General features: G+C 31.2%; 1 protein-coding gene across 1 annotated transcript in view; it reads right to left on the reverse strand.

The window, feature by feature from the left end:
* LOC145333915 (vascular endothelial growth factor receptor 1-like) overlaps positions 1-20,802 on the reverse strand; it is a 93,502-nt gene that overhangs the window by 4,166 nt on the left and 68,534 nt on the right. The window contains exons 15-33 of the mRNA XM_080179176.1: positions 17,436-17,491; positions 17,077-17,177; positions 16,740-16,835; positions 16,282-16,393; positions 15,847-15,923; positions 14,879-14,972; positions 13,863-13,964; positions 11,516-11,576; positions 10,614-10,686; positions 9,324-9,390; positions 8,767-8,810; positions 8,088-8,154; positions 5,879-5,949; positions 5,017-5,097; positions 4,565-4,648; positions 3,165-3,250; positions 2,267-2,335; positions 1,560-1,604; positions 278-328 (exon numbers count right to left, since the gene is read on the reverse strand). Of these exons, the coding sequence (XP_080035302.1) occupies positions 278-328; positions 1,560-1,604; positions 2,267-2,335; positions 3,165-3,250; positions 4,565-4,648; positions 5,017-5,097; positions 5,879-5,949; positions 8,088-8,154; positions 8,767-8,810; positions 9,324-9,390; positions 10,614-10,686; positions 11,516-11,576; positions 13,863-13,964; positions 14,879-14,972; positions 15,847-15,923; positions 16,282-16,393; positions 16,740-16,835; positions 17,077-17,177; positions 17,436-17,491 (1,437 nt within the window). The remainder of the gene's footprint in view (positions 1-277; positions 329-1,559; positions 1,605-2,266; positions 2,336-3,164; positions 3,251-4,564; positions 4,649-5,016; positions 5,098-5,878; positions 5,950-8,087; positions 8,155-8,766; positions 8,811-9,323; positions 9,391-10,613; positions 10,687-11,515; positions 11,577-13,862; positions 13,965-14,878; positions 14,973-15,846; positions 15,924-16,281; positions 16,394-16,739; positions 16,836-17,076; positions 17,178-17,435; positions 17,492-20,802) is intronic.

Genomic DNA, 20,802 nt, shown 5'->3' on the forward strand with positions numbered 1-20,802 from the left:
GGAGGGGAGGAGGTGTAGTAGGTCTTCATTTATTTGAATCAAATTTGAAAATATGAGGTGGAGGGTGGCATTGCTCAATATACACTTTTAAGCCTCCAAAATTCTTCTAAAATCTAGCAATTATATTTTAAAAGGTGTATCATAAATAAAAATCCCCAATAATAATACACAAAATTACACCTTTATTATAAGTTGAAAAAGTACCCGAAGTTTTTAAGCCAACGAATGTAAAACTTTGGGTATTAAATTATTAAATTAAGAATTAATAATTTCTTACAATTCTTGAGTAGCATATTCTGGTATTTTCATTCTCATTCCCTCCTCCAACCTAATATCAAAATATATTTGTTTTTTAGTAGCTAAGCTATGCTATAATTCACTTTGTATGTCCGTCCGTCCGTCAGACCGTAATTCTTGAGTAGCATATTCGGGTATCTACCATTCTCATTCCCTCCTCCAACCTAATATCAAAATATATATTTTTAGTAGCGAAGCTACTCTATAATTTAGTCTGTCTGTCTGTCCGTCCGTCAGTCCGTAATTCTTGAGTAGCATATTCTGGTATCTTCATTCTCATTCCTTCCTCCAACCTAATATCAAAATAGATTTTTAGTAGCGAAGCTACTCTATAATTTAGTCTGTCTGTATGTCCGTCAGTCCGTAATTCTTGAGTAGCATGTTCAAGGTATCTTCATTCTCATTCCTTCCTCCAACCTAATAGCAAAATAGATTTTTAGTAGCGAAGCTACTCTATAATTTAGTCTGTCTGTATGTCCGTCAGACCGTAATTCTTGAGTAGCATATTCAAGGTATCTTCATTCTCATTCCCTCCTCCAACCTAATATCAAAATATGTTTTTTTAGTAGCGACTGCTATTCTATAAGTCACTTTGTCCGTCCGTCCGTCCGTCAGACCGTAATTCTTGAGTAGCATATTCAAGGTGTCTTCATTCTCATTCCCTCCTCCAACCTAATATCAAAATATATTTTTTTTAGTAGCGAAGCTATTCTATAATCCACTTTGTCCATCCGTCTGTCAGTCAGCAATTATTGAGTAGCATATTCATTCTCATCCCCTTCTACAACATAAATAAAATAATTTTTACATTATATGTTATATTTTTATCCTGGTTTATAATCTGACATTAAGACTGAGAAAATTGAATATGATGATTTAACCAATAACATGGAATCATCAAGGAAAGTAAATCTAGGTAGACCCAAACAAACCTTGAGGAGTTATCTCATATATGAACTGCAAGATGAGAAAATCTCATCTCTCAGCGATACCTTAAGTTGTGCCAAATCCAAAGAAGATTGGAGAACCATTGTGCGTGGCCTATGGGTATAATTTGTGACAACGCCTATTAAGGGGCGTTTCGTCGTATTTCACAGTAGCTTTTCTCCTATTTCCGGCCCCTGGGAGGCAATCACCTAACCTAAAATAACCTATCAAAAGCTATGTACTGTGAAAATACGACAAAACGCCCCTAATGAGGCGTTGTCACGCAAGGGACTATACCCGAAGAGATAATTGGAAATGAATGAATAAAATGTTACCTTTGTGTAAATGCTTGGTCAGGTTGAATTCCAGGATAGGGTGATCTAAACAATTCAGAATTAGATATTATACATTTGTTTATCATTTATCTAATTTTTCAAATATTTTTTTTTCACTCTACAGCACTCAATCAATTTGTTATTGCTACACTGATTAGGAACTTTTTTTCCAGTAGGGCTTCGAAACCGATTAATATTTCCAGGTTTAGAAATGGATCTCAGCTTTACTGAAAAAAATGTATAACATCGTATTACAAACAGTTTTCCACGAAAACTAAAATGAAAAATAACGTAACCAGTTTTGTTAGTCAGAGACTTCAGTTCCTCTTGGCTAACAATAATATAATTTTTCATTTTAATATCCGCAAAAAAAACTATCTATAATATGATGCAATGAATGCTTGTTTAAATATTTTGACACACAGAAAACTGTCCCGAATTTGTATTAATTTTGAGGAACAAGACTCCAGTTACGTCATATTATTCTTTCCCGAAAAAGGGAAGGGGGAAAGAAAAAAAAGGGAAGGGAGGAAGAAAAAAGAGATGGGAGAAAAGGGGGTTTTCCCCATCTCTTTTGAAGAGATTTTCTTCCCCCCTTCCCTTTTTCGGGAAAGAAAAATATGACGTCACTGGAGTCTTGTTCCTCAAAATTAATACAAATTTGGGACAGTTTTCTGTGTGTCAATATTTTACTATATGATATTAACCTTCCAAGAGAGAAAATCTCCCAGAGAACAATTCCAAATGACCAAACATCGGATTCTGTTGAAAATATTCTAAAAAAAAACAATTTTATTTGATGCTTTCCTAAACCTGTAGTATGTAGATCCGTTTGTCAATCCGTAACAATTAGCCATTTTCTTTTACTGTTAGAATTGTACTATTGATTTCAAACTATGGATGATTTTTTTTGGAAGCTTATCAATGATTTTTAACTTTTTTGATAACAATTATCATATAAATCTAAATTTTAAAACTTAAATGAAATTAGCAAAGCTATCCGACTATTTATAGCTGACTCGTTATGAGAATGAAATTTAAAAATGACCGCCCATTCTCTCTAAAATCAGTACACTTTCTAACTAATAGTATGATCGGATTGTTTCCTATTGGCTGATTTAGATAGATTATCTCTATTTCGCGGGTTTATCAAAATAGATATGTAGTTTTAGAATAAGAGTAACATACACTAGAGGGGGAAGGGGATAAATAACTGTATTTTCCTATTGCAATGTATTTCTCAATTGGGTCTTTGAAAATTAACCAATTGTGTCGGGAATATTAACACAGCCCAGTAGCAGAAAACAATTTGCTTGTAGATGAAAAAGGTCATTGGAAAAGGGGGGGGAGGTAGTTATCTGTATATATACATCTATACTATAAACAGATCTATTGTATAAATGTATGTACAAACAACTACCTCCCTGCCTTTTTCAAAGACCTCTTTCATCTGTTTCTAAATTATTTTCTGCTATTTGGCTTTATTAATATAAGTGACACCTTTGGTTGATTTTCAATGACCCAATAGAAAAATTGCACAAGGCGGTTGCGATGGGGAGATACAGTTATTTAACCCTTTCTCCCTCTAGTGTTTTAAATTTCCACCTGTAGTTTAAAGTTTCCAATGCTAACCATTTGATGGGTAGTGGGGAATCTGACTGCTTCTGGTAATTTGCATTACCATACATATTCTAAAATATCGTAATGTATTATACAGTAATTTGATGGGTAGTGGGGAATCTGACTGCTTCTGGTAATTAGCATTACCATACATATTCTAAAATATAGTAATTTATTTTACAGTAATTTGATGGGTAGTGGGGAATCTGACTGTTTCTGATAATTTATATTACCATACATATTCTAAAATATAGTAATGTATTATACAGTAATTTGATGGGTAATGGGGAATCTGACTGTTTCTGATAATTTGTATTACCATACATATTCTAAAATAAAGTAATGTATTTTACAGTAATTTGATGGGTAGTGGGGAATCTGATTGTTTCTGATAATTTGCATTACTATACATATTCTAAAATATAGTAATGTATTATACAGTAATTTGATGGGAAGTGGGGAATCTGACTGTTTCTGATAATTTGTATTACAATATATATTCTAAAATATAGTAATTTATAATACAGTAATTTGATGGGTAGCGGGGAATTTGACTGTTTCTGATAATTTGCATTACCATACATATTCTAAAATAGAGTAATGTATTATACAGTAATTTGATAGGTAGGGGGGCATCTGACTGTTTCTGATAATTTATATTACCATACATATTCTAAAATAGAGTAATGTATTATACAGTAATTTGATGGATAGTGGGAAATCTGACTGTTTCTGATAATTTGTATTACCATACATATTCTAAAATAGAGTAATGTATTATACAGTAATTTGATGGGAAGTGGGGAATCTGACTGTTTCTGGTAATTAGCATTACCATACATATTCTAAAATATAGAAGTAATGTATTATACAGTAATTTGATGGGTAGTGGAGAATCTGACTGTTTCTGGTAATTTGCATTACCATACATATTCTAAAATATAGTAATTTATTATACAGTAATTTAATGGGATAGTTGGGAATCTGACTGTTTCTGTTATGAAGCATTTCCATACATATTCTAAAATATAGTAATGTATTATACAGTAATACATGTCATAAATATTAATCTAGAAACCTTTTTTAATTCTATTATATAAAACTTAAGATCTAAATAACTACTTAACCAGTTGGTTTCTTTTAGTTAGGCAAGCTTCACAAAGGTCCTGTGAGGGTTTTACGTTAATTTTCTAGCCCATTCGAATAAAAACTCCCAGATGCTAGAGCGTAGCCATATAATGGAAAATCAAGAAATACCTGTCTCTCTTAAATATAAGCCGATGTAATCATATTACTCCGATAGCTTAATGGATAGACGTACAGTCAAGGTGAATTTTAGAGTAGCCTTGCATTTCTATAGAAAATGTGATATAAAAGTAGTTTACCTTTGAAAGTCCGAAGTCTGAAATTTTAACGATGCCTTTGGCATCTAATAATATATTTCTAGCAGCTAGATCTCCATGTACAATCTAAATATATATATTATTGTCTGATTAAATTAAAACTTTAGTATCTAACAATATACTTCTAGCGGCTAGATCTCCATGTACAATCTAAATATATATATTATTGTCTGATTAAATTAAAACTTAAGCAACAAAAATAGAAGGAATTAGGAGACTTCCCTTGGTCCAAAACAAGCGCAATAGGACTTCCAAACAAAGGTCATGCAATCGAAGGAAAGAAATACCTTTGAGGACTAACAACTTTTGGTACTTATATTAAACTTTGCTTTTTTTGTTTATTAATTTGTGTGTCCGAACGTTTTTATCACTTATTGTCATCTACAGAAGAGGTAAAAACTTATAGAGTAGCTACGCCTCTTACTTATACTTACTCTTTTAGAGGCAAGATACTCCATTCCTTTGGCAATTTGAAAGCTCCATGATAGCAAGTGGCGGGTGGTGACGGTACCAAACTAGATATATAGATAGATAGATAGATAGATAGATAGATAGATAGATAGATAGATAGATAGATAGATAGATAGATAGATAGATAGATAGATAGATAGATAGATAGATATATAGATAGATAGATAGATAGATAGATAGATAGATAGATAGATAGATAGATAGATAGATAGATAGATAGATATATAGATAGATAGATATATAGATAGATAGATAGATAGATAGATAGATAGATAGATAGATAGATAGATAGATAGATAGATAGATAGATAGATAGATAGATAGATAGATAGATAGATAGATAGATAGATAGATAGATAGATAGATAGATAGATAGATAGATAGATAGATAGATAGATAGATAGATAGATAGATAGATAGATAGATAGATAGATAGATAGATAGATAGATAGATAGATAGATAGATAGATAGATAGATAGATAGATAGATAGATAGATAGATAGATAGATAGATAGATAGATAGATAGATAGATAGATAGATAGATAGATAGATAGATAGATAGATAGATAGATAGATAGATAGATAGATAGATAGATAGATAGATAGATAGATAGATAGATAGATAGATAGATAGATAGATAGATAGATAGATAGATAGATAGATAGATAGATAGATAGATAGATAGATAGATAGATAGATAGATAGATAGATAGATAGATTTATAGATAGATAGATAGATAGATAGATAGATAGATAGATAGATAGATAGATAGATAGATAGATAGATAGATAGATAGATAGATAGATAGATAGACGTCTGACCTGAGCTGAGGTATCCTCTCCCCCATTTTTACATCCAGATTTACTTGAAGTTGGAAATAGTTCGCAGTATTCTGAAAAAAATGTAATTTCTTCTTTTCTTCTTTTTTTACATTTTAACTTTAAAAATAGCGCCTAGTGGAAGGGGGGGGGGGTTATATTCCCCCATAGTCAAACTGATTTTTTTCCAGAAGATTTTTCTTAAGAAGATGTTTCAGGTTTTCACAGGCCCAGTAGGTATTTTCTCTGAAGATTAGAGCCCAATTGGTTCAGACAGACAGCATACATCGTTCTACTTTGTATTATAGATAAATAACCACGTAAGGCTACGGAAGCCTTACACCTAGTCTAGAAAAGGAATTATGATAGGAATTGGCCCTGTGATTTTTAATTCAATATTATACCTATATCTTTAGCATGGATATAAGTACTATCTGTTAGTAAGATCCTTCAGTACAGACAGACAGATAGACACAGATCCTGTTACTTTATTATAAGGATTACCTATATCTTTAGCATGGATATAGTACTATCTGTTAGTAATATCCTTCAGTACAGACAAACAGACAGACACAGATCCTGTTACTTTATTATATAAGGATTAGCTATATCTTTAGCATGGATATAAGTACTGTCTGTTAGTAATATCCTTCAGTACAGACAGACAGACACAGATCCTGTTACTTTATTATATAAGGATTAGCTATATCTTTAGCATGGATATAAGTACTATCTGTTAGTAAGATCCTTCAGTACAGACAGACAGACAGACACAGATCCTGTTACTTTATTATATAAGGATTAGCTATATCTTTAGCATGGATATAAGTACTATCTGTTAGTAAGATCCTTCAGTACAGACAGACAGACAGACACAGATCCTGTTACTTTATTATAAGGATTACCTATATCTTTAGCATGGATATAAGTACTATCTGTTAGTAATATCCTTCAGTACAGACAGACAGATAGACACAGATCCTGTTACTTTATTATAAGGATTAGCTATATCTTTAGCATGGATATAGTACTATCTGTTAGTAATATCCTTCAGTACAGACAGACAGATAGACACAGATCCTGTTACTTTATTATATAAGGATTAGCTATATCTTTAGCATGGATATAAGTACTATCTGTTAGTAAGATCCTTCAGTACAGACAGACAGATAGACACAGATCCTGTTACTTTATTATATAAGGATTAGCTATATCTTTAGCATGGATATAAGTACTATCTGTTAGTAATATCCTTCAGTACAGACAGACAGACAGACACAGATCCTGTTACTTTATTATATAAGGATTACCTATATCTTTAGCATGGATATAAGTACTGTCTGTTAGTAATATCCTTCAGTACAGACAGACAGACACAGATCCTGTTACTTTATTATATAAGGATTAGCTATATCTTTAGCATGGATATAAGTACTATCTGTTAGTAATATCCTTCAGTACAGACAGACAGATAGACACAGATCCTGTTACTTTATCATATAAGGATTACCTATATCTTTAGCATGGATATAAGTACTATCTGTTAGTAAGATCCTTCAGTACAGACAGACAGATAGACACAGATCCTGTTACTTTATTATATAAGGATTAGCTATATCTTTAGCATGGATATAAGTACTATCTGTTAGTAATATCCTTCAGTACAGACAGACAGATAGACACAGATCCTGTTACTTTATCATATAAGGATTACCTATATCTTTAGCATGGATATAAGTACTATCTGTTAGTAAGATCCTTCAGTACAGACAGACAGATAGACACAGATCCTGTTACTTTATTATATAAGGATTAGCTATATCTTTAGCATGGATATAAGTACTATCTGTTAGTAATATCCTTCAGTACAGACAGACAGACAGACACAGATCCTGTTACTTTATTATATAAGGATTACCTATATCTTTAGCATGGATATAAGTACTGTCTGTTAGTAATATCCTTCAGTACAGACAGACAGACACAGATCCTGTTACTTTATTATATAAGGATTACCTATATCTTTAACATGGATATAAGTACTGTCTGTTAGTAATATCCTTCAGTACAGACAGACAGACAGACACAGATCCTGTTACTTTATTATAAGGATTACCTATATCTTTAACATGGATATAAGTACTATCTGTTAGTAATATCCTTCAGTACAGACAGACAGACACAGATCCTGTTACCTTATTATAAGGATTACCTATATCTTTAGCATGGATATAAGTACTATCTGTTACAGCATCTGGGAAATCACTTTCCACTGAATCCTAATAAAAAATAAGATATTTAAATTTTCTTTTTTAAAGTCATCATATGATTAGGTTAAAATTAACTTCTTAAAAGGGCGTTGCTACAAAAGACCTAATCCTAAAAAAAACTAAATTACAAAAGATCTAATTCGACAAAAGTTAAGTAAAGTTGGGTTAGGTGAAGATTATTGGATTAAGTCTTATGTATAAGGTCTTTCGTAATTGGGTCTTTTGTAATTGGGCGTTATGTCGGATTGGGTCTTTTGTAGCTACGCTCAGGTCAGAATCTTATAACAAATATTATAACAATATATGAAGGTAAAAGGGCGGGGGGTATCATCTGATTTAAAAGATTCAGTTTTATATATGACAATCATACCTTTACTGACAACTTTCAGTTGTCATAAAAAAGTGTCAATATGCGATAAAAACATTTTGTTTAATTTGTTTAGGTTAAAATCAGAGGATAGGTCCATAAAATGGCAATAAATCTTCCCCTAAAACTCGCTATAAACTTGTTCCTCCATTAGTTGAAAATTAAGTTTAGAAACGAAGAAATCTTTCAAGATATAATAAAATGCTTTCATAGAAACTACTAACATACTATATTATTTTGAATGGTAATCATACCTTTACTGACAATTTGTTATGTAGAAGACTGGACATTTCAGAATCTAAATATGAACAAATAATTTGAAATTAACAGCAATTTGTAACAAAAATTTATGTAATGATTTTTTCAGTATGACTTCGAAACTGATTTATATCCGCTGGATTAGAACCATGTCTCAGCCATACGAAAAATTTACGTAAAGCATTGTATTATAGACAATTTTTAGCGAATATTGAAATAAAATTATGAATTCGACCACGCGGGGCTACCAAACTGGTTTTAATCTTATAACTTTTCATTTTAATATCCACGGAAAGTTGTCTATAATACGATGTGATAAATAACTATTCCTTATTGATTTTAAATAAAAGATGCTATTGTAGAATTGACTTTTAACAACTAATGATGAAACAAAAATATTTTCAAAGTAAATTTTATTAAAGTCACAAATTGTCTCAGTCAGTTTCTTTAGGTCTTTAACATTGACTAGATACTTTGCCCCAAGACTCTAAGAACAAGGGGGAGGATGTTAGAAAAATAGCCTAAAACCACCTCAAGACATTTCCATTGTTACCTTTATCATGCGATGACCATATTCCATTTCCATTATACTCATTCGTTGTATGAATGTCCAAATTTTCCTAAAAAAAGATATGTTTATTTATCAAGAGATATTAGGAAAGGAAAAAATAGTCAGGGATCTAAAGGGATAAGACAATCGCCGATAAATTGATATACTTCCCAAATGCTATACACAAAATTACCCCTTCTGTAGAATACAAAATTCAATAAAGTCCCCAATGTTGTTTAGCCAACGAATGAGAAAATGTTATCATACAACTTTGGGGACTAGTGTGATAAACAGCCCAATGTCCCCTTCCTCCCGGCAAAAGACTATACCTTAATACAATCGATATATAATTACTTTGATGTTGCACCAGATTTTCATGTACTCTAATAAAGTGATACTAACAGCTGGCTAAAATAATTATACCCCCAATAAACCCCCCTAGATGATCCAATTGAACAATAGGCGAGTTCTATGTTTTGCAATATATCTTTGTATTCTATATCCACATTCAATTGTACAGTTCTACTTTTTGTTGTTCATGTTTTTTTAAATGACGTCTTCCATGCTAGAAAATTTGAAACAAAATTGTAAATAAATGCAATGAAAAATTTCTTTTTTACAGGATACTGTTTAAGGACATATTAAACATTTTTAGAACATGATTACAGAGATGCTTTGATTCTGATATAATTCTTTGTTTAATTATTTTAAAAATCATATGCATAGGATAGTTGTCACCAAAAGTTCAAAGTCAGAACTTTTTCTTGTAATGATTTTAGAGTTAATACGCTTTCTAAATCGTATTTACCTATTACAGGAATCACCATGCAAAGTTTTAAATTTATAGCACAAGTCTAACATCCATATTAACAATAAGATATGTATATTTGTTAGGGACGGACGGATTGACCCTCTAGTTATAGAAAAGCTTTGGTTTGAAAACAACGAAAGATAAAACTAACAAAAGTACAGATGATTTATGAAAAAAATTAGCTTAGATAAGACAAAAAAAACCTGTCTACCTTATATTATAGAATTATCAATTTATATCTGATTAAAGACTAAAATAAAAGAAAAGAGGGGGAACGAGCTTTATACAACTCTACCCAGGAGGTGGGGACCCTGTGCCGACATTCAATTGAGCCTTTAAATATTAGCCAAAAGCGTCGGAAATAAAAACACAGCCAAGTTGTTACAAAAGAGCAGAAAGGAATTTGCTAACAGACGAAAAGGGTCCCCATTACTTATGTCAGGTAGTTGAGTGGGCTATTTATCTATACATATATTGTTTACCCTTGTCAGTGGTTTAGCAGCATCCGGATCTGTTTGAAAGGTCAGGTCTACATAGTGTAGCTTTTCATGGTACCTAAACAGATAGATAGATAGATAGATAGATGAATATGTAGATAGATAGATGGATAGATAGATTAATTGAAAAAATCTATTAATTCTAATATTATTGTCAGTATTAAATTGTAACTGAAGATTGCTTAATGCATGAAACATGATGTTTTACAAATAAACTTTTGTTCATTCTATGTGGACTATAGATAAATGGATAGATATATAGATAACAGTTGCAGGATCTGTTTTAAAAAGGTCTGGTGACCATAGTGTAGCTTTTCATGGTATCTAAATAGATAGATAGATAGGAAGATAGATAAATCATTTATTGGTCGTTCATTGAACGGGGTAAATGGGGAAGGTGGGAGTTATTTTATTTTGTATCGTTATTTTAGCCCACTGCGAGTTTTACTTTACTAGAGAACAATCTGGAGTGGATTATGATATAAATTTAATCCTTTGATTTAATATTTACAAGTTCATTGAGGTTATTGGGAGCATTTTATTGAATGGAAATGGTCATGGCTCGGCAGCCGCACGTCAGCCTTAATTCTAAACATATTTGGATGCTTAGACCTTTTTTTGGAAAGAGGGATTGTCATATTTGGGTCAGGTTTAGACTTTCCGGCTGAATTTTTAAATTGTAGAAGGTTGATTTTCCTAAAAGTTTCAGGCGGCTGTCTCGCGGCTGCCGAGCCCTTGGAAATGGAACAATAACCCCTATAGTTTATTTTTTAAGGAAAAAGAAAACAAGGTATGCTTTCCTTATGGGGCCCCTAGAGACTTCTAAGGGCGTAGGCGCTAGTAAGTATCAATCTAGAATGAGATATACAAAAATTTCAAAATCTTACCCCAGCCCATTTTGTTCCATTCTTCTGTACAAATCATTGGGATACTGTGAATCATATTTTCCTTAAAATAAATTATCTTATCTATTGTGTCCAGTTCACAAATAACTTTTAGAGCTCGACCCAATTTTAAAACCGAAGCTTTTCTATAATTTTGGTTTGTCCGTCCGTCCATACGTCCGTCCGTAATGGTTAGCTCTTTTCGTTAATTTAGACATGTTAGAATTATCCTATAGATATCAATCTTTGCATGATGATTCCTTTAACAGTTAGGTACGAGTTAGAAAGCGTAGCAACTCTATAAACGTTACCAGAAAGTACTTACGTCTATTTAATTTCGTTTGTCCTACCGTTTCAGAACGCTTTTAAGGATGTTGTCATCATTGCTTTTTTAGGACAACCTAAACAAGTACAACCAACAAATACCTTTATAAAATCGGTCAACTTAAAGATTTTAAAATTTCCAGAAGTCAACTTATGTCTTTTGTGAAATAGGCTTTGGATAAGTGGAAATAAGTTGTTAAATATAAAAGCGGCTGAAAAGCTGCTCAAGATGCAGTCTAACCACCATGGATGTTGTATACTCATATAATTGTAAAACTTTGGGTACCATAGAGTCTAAAACTCCCTCCATCCCTGGTTGTAAGGTGAGTTTTAAGTCTGAGGAGACAATATATGGGCTAACCCAAAGTCTTATAATAACGTTTTCTTTTCCGTTGCCTCAACAACATTGCGGACTTTTATTGAATATTTATTGGTTGGTTCTTTTAGTTGAGTGTCTAAATGTTTTAACCACTGATGCAATCTATAGAAAGGTTAATTTTGTGTATCATCAAAGGGGATGTACATCAAATTTATCGGACATTGTCTTATTCCTTTAAATTCCTGGTATGAACTGAACAGGAAATATAACTAATGGATTCTTTTTACGCCTGATAAAATATTTCAGGGAGGGACGGAACATTGGACAGTAAAATTTATTCATCCCTAAAAACATATTCTATCATTTGTTGGCTTAAAACTTTTTGAAGCCTGTCAAGCTCAAAGCTTTGGGTAATCTTATTCAATTTTGTATACAATAAAAAAAAATAATTTTTCTCTTAGAGAATGGTTAATTTTTTGTCTTAATTGTGGATGTATGATAATTTATCATCCATTAACCAATCCTTTAAAATCCCGGTTGAATATACAATATTATTTTTTATATTACATATCATTATTCAATTATTTATTATTATTTAGGTATGAGTTATTAGTAAAGAGGGAGTGAACATTGGGATGTTTATTATACTAGTCCCCGAAGTTTTATAATAACCTTTTTTTATTCGTTGGCTTAACAACTTTATAGACTTTTATTGATTTTGATTGTTTACTCAAAGTTACTGAGCCAACGAATATTAAAAGTTTGGTTACAAAATCACATTAGGGTGTTTATTAAACTTTGGGTACCAAATTATAAAACTTTGGGTACCTGTTTCTGGATTAATCTGATCAATAAACTTGTCTCTGTGGTTGAGAAGAAATTTTTAGAAAATTTACAACGAATATCTAAACTTTGGGTACTAAATTAAATATTGGTGTTTATAATACTTTGGGTACCTGTCTCCGGATTAATCTGATCAATAAACTTGTCTCTGTGGTTGAGAAGAAATTTTTGAAGATTTCCAACGAATATTAAAACTTTGGGTACCAAATCATATTAGGGTGTTTATAATACTTTGGGTACCAAATTATAAATGGATGTTTTTTAAACTTTGGTTACCCAATCATATTAGGATGTTTATTATACTTTGGGTACCAAATTTAATATTGGCGTTTAATAACTTTGGGTACCAAATTATATATGAATGTTTATTAAACTTTGGGTACCAAATCATGCTAGGATGTTTATAAAACTTTGGGTACCTGTTTCCGGATTTATCTGATCAATAAACTTGTCTCTGTGGTTTAGAAGAAATTTTTGATGATTTCCAACGAATATTAAAACTTTGGGTAAAATCATATTAGGGTCTTTATAATACTTTGGGTACCTGTCTCCGGATTAATCTGATCTATAAACTTGTCTCTGTGGTTCAGGAGAAATTTTTCATGATTTCCAACGATTATTAAAACTTTGGGTACAAAATCATTTTATGGTGTTTATAAAACTTTGGGTACCAAATTATAAAACTTTGGGTACCTGTTTCTGGATTGATCTGATCAATAAACTTGTCTCTGTGGTTCAGAAGAAATTTTTGATGATTTCCAACGAATATTAAAACTTTGGGTACCAAATCATTTTAGGGTCTTTATAATACTTTGGGTACCAAATTATAATACTTTGGGTACCAAATTATAATACTTTGGGTACCTGTTTCCGGATTAATTTGATCAATAAACTTGTCTCTGTGGTTGAGAAGAAATTTTTGAAGATTCCCAAACTTGCAATACTCGACCAGAACATATACTTCACCTAAAAAATAATAATAGTTATTCATTGCATCGTATTTTAGACAGCTTTCCGCGGTTAAGCTTGCAGGAGAAAAATGACCCCTTATTGTTAGAAAGGTTTATAACTATTTATGAAAAGGAGTAAAATTTTCCCCCAAAATTTGACTTTCTTAAAAAAATATCCCAAATGACGTTATAAAACAATAATGGGCTATTCTTGTATGACGTCATTCAGGATACTCCAGCCAAAAGTTTTTAAATCTATCCCCTATTTTTAGGCCCTATAAAGAGCTTCATATTAACCAATAATTACATTAGTTGTTACTGCCCCCTTTAGGTTGACAATATTGGCATGTTTTCAAATAGATAGATAGATAGATAGATATATAGTTAAATAGATAGATAGTTAGATAGATAGATAGATAGATAGATAGATGGATATATAAATAGATAGATAGATAAATAGATAGAGATAGAGATATAGAGATATAGATAGGTAGATAGATAGATTGAAAGATAGATAGATAGATAGATAGATAGATAGATGTGACCTACCACTCATTATATTAGTTGTTACTGCCCCCTTTAGGTTGACAATATTTTCAATGTTTTCAAATAGATAGATATATAGATAGATAGATAGATAGATAGATAGATAGATGTGACCTACCATTCATTATATTTGTTGTTACAGCCCACTTTAGGTTGACAATATTGGCATACTTTCAAATAGATAGATAGATAGACAGATATATATATATATGGATAGATAGATAGATAGATGTGACTTACCACTCATTATATTAGTTGTTACAGCCCCCTTTAGGTTGACAATATTGGCATGTTTTCAAATAGATAGATAGATAGATAGAGATAGAGATATAGAGATATAGATAGGTAGATAGATAGATAGATAGATAGATAGATGTAACTTACCACTCATTATATTAGTTGTAACAGCCCCCTTTAGGTTGACAATATTGGCATGTTTTCCAAGGTGGCTCAATATCTTGATTTCAGATAACAAGGCCTAAATAGTTATTTTGACATTGTATCATTGACAGCTTTGTGCAGATGTTAAAATTCAAAAAATATAGGAATTAAACCAGTTTTTTAAGCACTGAGAGACCGAAGGCTTAAAAGTAGATTAAATTGAAAGATTCTATTTTAATATTTGTGGAATTGTCTATAATACGATGCTATACATGATTTTCAGTATGGCTGAGAACCGGTTCTAATTCAGCGATTATCAATTGGTATCGAAGCCATATTGGAAAGGGAATTAAAATTGAAATATTTTTTTTCTGTATGTTTATCAATAATGCATAGTAGTATAATATATGTTTGGCTGTCTGTTTGGAGGTTTTTCTCATATCATATCAGCATCACAATTATTTTTAATACTTTTCTTAAGTTCAGTTGGAATAAGTAAAAGTTAGAAGATCCCCACAGAGAGAGTAGATATAAGAATTGGGGACGAATAGGATTAGGATAAGGAAAAGAGGAGCCTAGACATATTTTGTTCTTAAAACTCCTAAAAACTATGGGGTTTTATGATAACGTTTGTTTAACAACTTTTGGGACATTTATTGAATTTGATTGGTTGTTTAATTAAGTTAAGTGTACAAACGTTTCAACTTCTAATTGTAATTTACAGAGCTGGATCTTTAAATCATTTCAATGGTGCGCCAAATCGGGGTGAGACAACTTTCCACCAATGAGAGCACTGAATTTTACAAATGCCGCGCTGTGATTGGCTGAAATTCGGCGCACCACGATTTGGCGCACCATTGAAATGATTTAAAGATCCAGCTCAGAAGATTTACTTTAGTGTATCAGAAATGGGGATGTATATTAATTTATAGGTCATTGTCTTATCCCTTTAGATCCCTGCTGGCTACTACCTGTAGATGTTGTTTACAAGAATCAGGTTTCAGAGTCTTGACTGCTACTATAGTACTTTTCTCATATGGCTCCAAACCTGTCAAAAATATTACCACTCTTATAAGTAGGTTGTCATAATGTCATTCAAACAAATGAATAATAATTTAGAATATATATGGATATTATAACAGGTGAAAAGTTGTCGTCAATTTAGGTTGCTAACATAGACATCACTTATTGATCAGTTCGTTCATCCAGTAGTAAGGGTAAGGGATATAAAAGCGGGTGGATCATTATTTTAGCCAGTTACAAGTTACAAATAATCTGGTGTAAGCTCCAAATATAATTCATCCATTAAAATGAAACACGATTAACACTCTGAGCGTTGCTTTCTAAAGGGATGGACGCACAATTGGGAATTGTAGATTAGCTTTGCTAAAGATATCAAGACTTACCAATAGCCTGAGCTTTCAAAACTCTACCAAAGGCCCCAGAGCCAATTTGACGACCCAGCTTTAGATTTTCTTTAGGGAACTCGATGGTTACATCATATGGTAGTAAAGATACCTAAATTAACAATAAATTCTTAAATAATAGTACCAGGATGCAATATCTTTATGTTGCAAGGGAACTTGCAAACCACTAAACCGTTATGGTTCTTCTTTACAGGAGAGATTCTCTTATATAGAGATAAAGGGAAGGGGAACCACAACCCTCTCAAGATAAATTTTCAAATAAAAACCAATATTTAGAGGGGGGGGGGGGTTCTTATCCCACCCGCTTTCCTAAAAATGCACCTAAAGGTCTCTAGAGGCGTAGCAAGTAATTATAAAAAGTAAGGACAGTTTTGTCCATAAATAGCGCAACAAGAACAATAGGACTATCAGACAAAGGTCCTTCAATTAAAGAGCACCTGATCTTGAAATGTTGTTGAGGAATAGTTGATAGAATCTGGATCTCCTTGCATGAACAAAGATAATTCTGCTTGGGTCAAAGCTTCCATAGAAACCTAAAATAAATAGATAGATAGAAAATTCTGCCTGGTTCAAAGCTTTCAAAGAAATCTAAAATAATAACACTTCACAGCAGTTTAAGTTTCAAAGTGCCTAGTTGAGCAAAGTTTAGTAGCTGGACAATTAAACCAAATTCATTACCAATTATCATATCACTTTGTATCCAAGGTTAGGTAACTAGCATTGTGTTTCTTATAAAAGAAGATGTCCCCATACAGCTATTTTGGGTACTCTTACCTTATGTTTCTTGAAATAGAATCCTAGAGCAGCCATTAGGAGAAGAATAATTACACCAAAAGCAGAAAATGTCCCCATTACAGCTATTAGTGTTTTTGGCTCTAAAAAAAAAATATTATTTTACATGGATAATAATACATAATGAAGTGCAGCATTTATGTTCTATGGAGAGAAAGTACACTGGTATCCAAAGTTTCATAACCAAGTTATCTTATTAGTTAAATCAAATTCTGATTTGTTGATTTCAAACTAGCCATGTCCAAACTATAAAACCATTAAATTTCTTTTACAGAAGGGTTAGTTTTTCTAGTCCATTTTCCTACCCCTGAAATTATTATTTTATGTTTGATTTTTCTTACCTACATGAAAAGCTTCTATTGTTTTCCATCCTTCTATTTTACCTCCCAAGTTCTCCCTGAAACAATACATAAATGTATAATATGTGTTTATTATTTGATTAAAACATTCTGAATGAGAATAAGTTTTCAATATTTCAACTAAGGTTAAAAAAGGTGGGTTTGTCTATTTTTTTGGGGGGGAAGGAAATCAATCTTTTGGTTATTCCTTTCTATGAAAGGTCAAATTGGTCAAGAGCTTCCAAATAAATGAACAAAAATTAATTTTTTACTGGATTTATAATAATACTATTACATAGATAGGCACAAATATGAGCTTGATGAAAATGATGTATTATTTGAGTACTCCTTGTTATATAGTGATATAATTACCTACCTACTACATAGATAGGCACAAATGTGAGCTTCATGAAAATGAAGTTTTATCCGCATACTCGTATTTATATAGTGATATAATTACCTACCTACTACATAGATAGGTACCAATATGAGCTTCATGAAAATAATGTATTATCCGCATACTCATATTTATATAGTGATATAATTTCCTCCCTACTACATTAGATAGGTACCAATATGAGCTTCATGAAAATAATGTATTATCCGCATACTCATATTTATATAGTGATATAATTACCTACCTACTACATAGATAGGTACCAATATGAGCTTCATGAAAATGAAGTTTTATCCGCATACTCGTATTTATATAGTGATATAATTACCTACCTAATACATAGATAGGTACCAATATGAGCTTCATGAAAATAATGTATTATCCGCATACTCGTATTTATATTGTGATATAATTACCTACCTAATACATAGATAGGTACCAATATGGGATTTATTAAAATGATGTATTATCATAATACTCCTATTTAAATAGTGATATAATTACCTACCTAATACATAGATAGGTACCAATATGAGCTTCATGAAAATTATGTATTATCAGAGTACTCCCATTTATATAGTAATATAATTACCTACCTAATACATAGATAGGTACCAATATGAGCTTCATGAAAATTATGTATAATCAGTGTACTTGTATTTATATAGTGATATAATTACCTACCTAATACATAGATAGGTACAAATATGAGCTTCATGAAAATTATGTGTTATCATTGTACTCCTATTTATATAGTGATATAATTACCTACCTAATGCATAGATAGGTACCAATATGAGCTTCATGAAAATTATGTATTATCAGTGTACTCCTATTCATATAGTGATATAATTACCTACCTAATACATAGATAGGTACCAATATGAGCTTCATGAAAATGATGTATAATCAGTGTACTTGTATTTATATAGTGATATAATTACCTACCTAAAACATAGATAGGTTCCAATATGAGCTTCATTAAAATGATGTATTATCATGTTCTACTCCTATTTATATAGTGATATAATTACCTACCTAATACATGATAGGTACCAATATGAGCTTCATGAAAATGATGTATTATCAGAGTACTCCTATTTATATAGTGATATAATTACCTACCTAATACATAGATAGGTACCAATATGAGCTTCATGAAAATAATGTATTATCATGTTCTACTCCTATTTATATAGTAATATAATTACCTACCTAATACATAGATAGGTACCAATATGAGCTTCATGAAAATAATGTATTATCAGAGTACTCCTATTTATATAGTGATATAATTACCTACCTAATACATAGATAGGTACCAATATGGGATTTATGAAAATGATGTATTATCATAATGTACTCCTATTTATATAGTGATATAATTACCTACCTAATACATAAATAGGTACTAATATGAGCTTCATGAAAATGATGTATTATCATGGTACTCCTATTTATATAGTGATATAATTACCTACCTACTACATAGATAGGCACAAATATGAGCTTCATGAAAATGATGTATTATCATGGTACTAATATTTATATAGTGATATAATTACCTACCTAATACATAGATAGGTACCAATGTGAGCTTCATGAAAATGATGTATTATCCTGGTACTAATATTTATATAGTAATATAATTACCTACCTAATAAATAGATAAGTACCAATATGTGCTTCATGAAAATTATCCTCATACTCCCATTTATAAAGTGATATAATTACCTACCTAATACATAGATAGGTACCAATATGGAATTTATGAAAATGATGTATTATCATGATACTCCTATTTATATAGTGATATAATTACCTACCTAATAGATAGATAGGTACCAATATGAGCTTCATGAAAATAATATAGTATCTGTATACTCCTATTAATATAGTAATATAATTACCTACCTAATACATAGATAGGTACCAATATGAGCTTCATGAAAATGATGTATTATCTGCATACTTGTATTTATATAGTGATATAATTACCTACCTTATACACAGATAGGTACCAATATGAGCTTCATGAAAATGATGTATTATCTGCATACTTGTATTTATATAGTGATATACTTACCTACCTTATACACAGATAGGTACCAATATGAGCTTCATGAAAATGATGTATTATCATGTTCTACTCCTAATTATATAGTGATATAATTACCTACCTAATAGATAGATAGGTACCAATATGAGCTTCATGAAAATAATATAGTATCCGTATACTCCTATTAATATAGTAATATAATTACCTACCTAATACATAGATAGGTACCAATATGAGCTTCATGAAAATGATGTATTAGGAGATTGCTTCCATTTATATAGTGATATAATTACCTACCTACTACATAGATAGGTACCAATATGAGCTTCATGAAAATGATGTATTATCCTGGTACTAATATTTATATAGTGATATAATTACCTACCTAATACATAGATAGGTACCAATATGAGCTTCATGAAAATGATGTATTATCATGGCACTCCTATTTATATAGTGATATAATTACCTACCTAATACATAGATAGGTACAAATATGAGCTTCATGAAAATGATGTATTATCAGTATACTCCTATTTATATAGTGATATAATTACCTACCTATTACATAGATAGGCACCAATATGAGCTTCATGAAAATGATGTATTATCCGTGTACTACTATTTATATAGTGATATAATTACTTACCTAATACATAGATAGGTACCAATATGTGCTTCATGAAAATGATGTATTATCATGTTGTACTCCTATTTATATAGTGATATAATTACCTACCTAATACATAAATAGGTACCAATATGTGCTTCATGAAAATGATGTTTTATTAGAGTACTCCCATTTATACAGTAATAAAATTACCTATCTAATACATAGATAGGTACCAATATAAGCTTCATGAAAATGATGTATTATCAGTGTACTTCCATTTATATAGTGATATAATTACCTA

The sequence above is a fragment of the Acartia tonsa genome, chromosome 12 (genome assembly GCF_053477335.1).
Source record: "Acartia tonsa isolate MP-2025a chromosome 12, ASM5347733v1, whole genome shotgun sequence".
Lineage (NCBI taxonomy): Eukaryota > Metazoa > Arthropoda > Copepoda > Calanoida > Acartiidae > Acartia > Acartia tonsa.